The following is a 2,157-nucleotide window of genomic DNA, read 5'->3' as shown; positions in this document are numbered from 1 at the left end:
CTGCAAAGGGGATTGATTTTGATTATCTGAAGTAAATTATCATTGTTTTTCTTACAATACATAGTAAAGCACGGTACTTCGATAGGTTGCGACACCATTCTTGGACATTTGATTTGATTTAGTGTTGAACATTTGATTTGATTTGATTTTTTTTAAAAATTTTATGCTTGTAAGTGAGACATGAACATGAACAAACATGAAAACCTAAGGTCTACACGTAAGAATTTGTTTAATAACTTTTTAGCTGACGTTGAACCGTTAACACTCTTATTAATTGATAAACATACTTGTTATTCTACTTGCAATTATCTCGAGTGTTTCTTTTTCCATTTGGTGACAGGATCTTGTAAAGGAAGTTCAACGGACATTATACAGTTCTTTCTCAGAATTCCACGGCGATCTTGAAGAGGAGAACGAGCTGGAAACTCTTATCGACACACAGCTCGACATGCTAAGAAAATCATTTAGGATACCACACAGGGCATCGGAATCTGATGAAGCTCGTCTGAAGGTCTCAAAGAAGTTACTGACTCTATTTAGGATTGGAAAACTGGGTCCCTTCATTCTCGATAATCTTCCTCGTCATTGTGAACCCAAATCTTAACATATTTGTTCACTAACGTTATTAATTTCAGGCTTCCTCATATGTAAGATGTCACTTGGAAATATCCTATTATCCACATTTATATGGATCACAAAATATTTTGTGCAATTAGGCAATTAGCTAGCATCAACTTGAGGCTATTTGATTTGTAATTTTAAAAATAATGATAGGTTGTTCTGCAGGAATAGGACACCTGTATTGGACTTAATCGTTCACTCGTTTAATGTGCAAACTGTATAATGCACTCGTGACAGAAAAATCTTGCTGGATTTCACATGGATGTGGAGCCCATCCATCCGCTAGTAAGATCCAAAGCTGGGAGCAGCCGTATATTTGATTATTGACCTTCCTATCCTCTGTTCTTGGTTCAGAAGCATGTTTGGTGTTGCAATCCTGAGGGCTGATCCTGGTCATATGCATTCTGAGACCGCCAATCGCCGTTGACATGTTCCACCAATTATCGATTCCTGCGAGATTCACACAGCTTTTGTTTGTTTTTCTTTTGTTATATTGGGCATTTTCAATTTTAACGCCTAGACTTCCATATATTTTAGATTCTGATACCCCAAGGTTTAATTTGCTCGAAAATTTCCCCATAGCTTTTAAGAGGCGATTAGAACTGTGATCAAACGATGATGAGGACCAATAAAAAAAGAGTCTAAATCTCATTAAAACTGTCAGCATGCAAGTGGACCCTCATGAATGCGAATTTGCTTCCTGTGGCATGGAACGAGAAGTATTAAAAAAAAAGGGGGAAATGTGTCTAGGCCTAAAAAAAAGCTGTTGTGACCCAGCCTCTCAATGTTTTTTTCATGCGCTTTAACTCAAAAAACCCCAAAAAATATGGTCCGACTCATTTTCACACTCTCCCAGGAATTAATTCCAAAAGATTCTGAAAATACCCCTTCCCTTTTCTTCTTCTTCTCCTCCTCCTCTGTGACTTTCTCCTCCTCCTCTCCCCAAACTGCTCATTTCTCTTCTTCTTCTCTCCCCTCTCTCTTCTCTTGTAAGAGTCAGAGAGGAGACGCCATGCCCGGGCTCAGTGTTTACAATGAGATTGCGGCCATTGAGAAGAAAGTGGGGTTTGAGGTCTTGGAGGAGGAGGACCTAGCGAAGCCCCCGGCTGGGCCGTGGTGGACGAGGCTGAAGATGGGGAAGATCGCTTACTAGAGGAACCATGTGCTTGTCAACGTCATGACCTTCCTGAGGATTGCGCCGAAAGGAGTTGTGGAGGTCCATGAGATGTTGTATGAGACCGCGATTCATCTCGCCAACGGAGGGGATAAGGGGATTTTCACCCCTATGCACATGATTCTCCGCAGAAAACCCATTGAGAAGAATTGAGGGAGGGTTGATTTCATTGTCAGCGAGTTGGGTTGGGTTTTGGGGATTTGTTATCATCTCTTTCTTGTGTTTCTTAGTTGTAGCTTCATTTTATTGGTGTATGTTTAATTTCTGTTGTTGACGGTGATGATGATGATGATGCTATGTTTGAAAAATCACCAATGGGGTTAATTGTGCAGTGAATTAATGTGAATTAAAAGCTAAAGAAA

At 40.0% G+C, this 2,157-nt stretch overlaps 1 protein-coding gene across 2 annotated transcripts in view; it reads left to right on the top strand.

The window, feature by feature from the left end:
* LOC109848501 (short integuments 2, mitochondrial) overlaps positions 1 to 734 on the top strand; it is a 17,029-nt gene extending 16,295 nt beyond the window's left edge. For both annotated transcript variants that reach the window (XM_020418016.1, XM_020418017.1), the window contains exon 8: positions 341 to 734. In XM_020418016.1, the coding sequence (XP_020273605.1) occupies positions 341 to 604 (264 nt within the window). In that variant the 3' untranslated portion in view covers positions 605 to 734. The remainder of the gene's footprint in view (positions 1 to 340) is intronic.

This window comes from Asparagus officinalis, chromosome 7 (assembly GCF_001876935.1).
Source record: "Asparagus officinalis chromosome 7, Aspof.V1, whole genome shotgun sequence".
Classification (NCBI taxonomy): domain Eukaryota; kingdom Viridiplantae; phylum Streptophyta; class Magnoliopsida; order Asparagales; family Asparagaceae; genus Asparagus; species Asparagus officinalis.
This window is presented reverse-complemented; position numbering and strand designations above follow the sequence as displayed.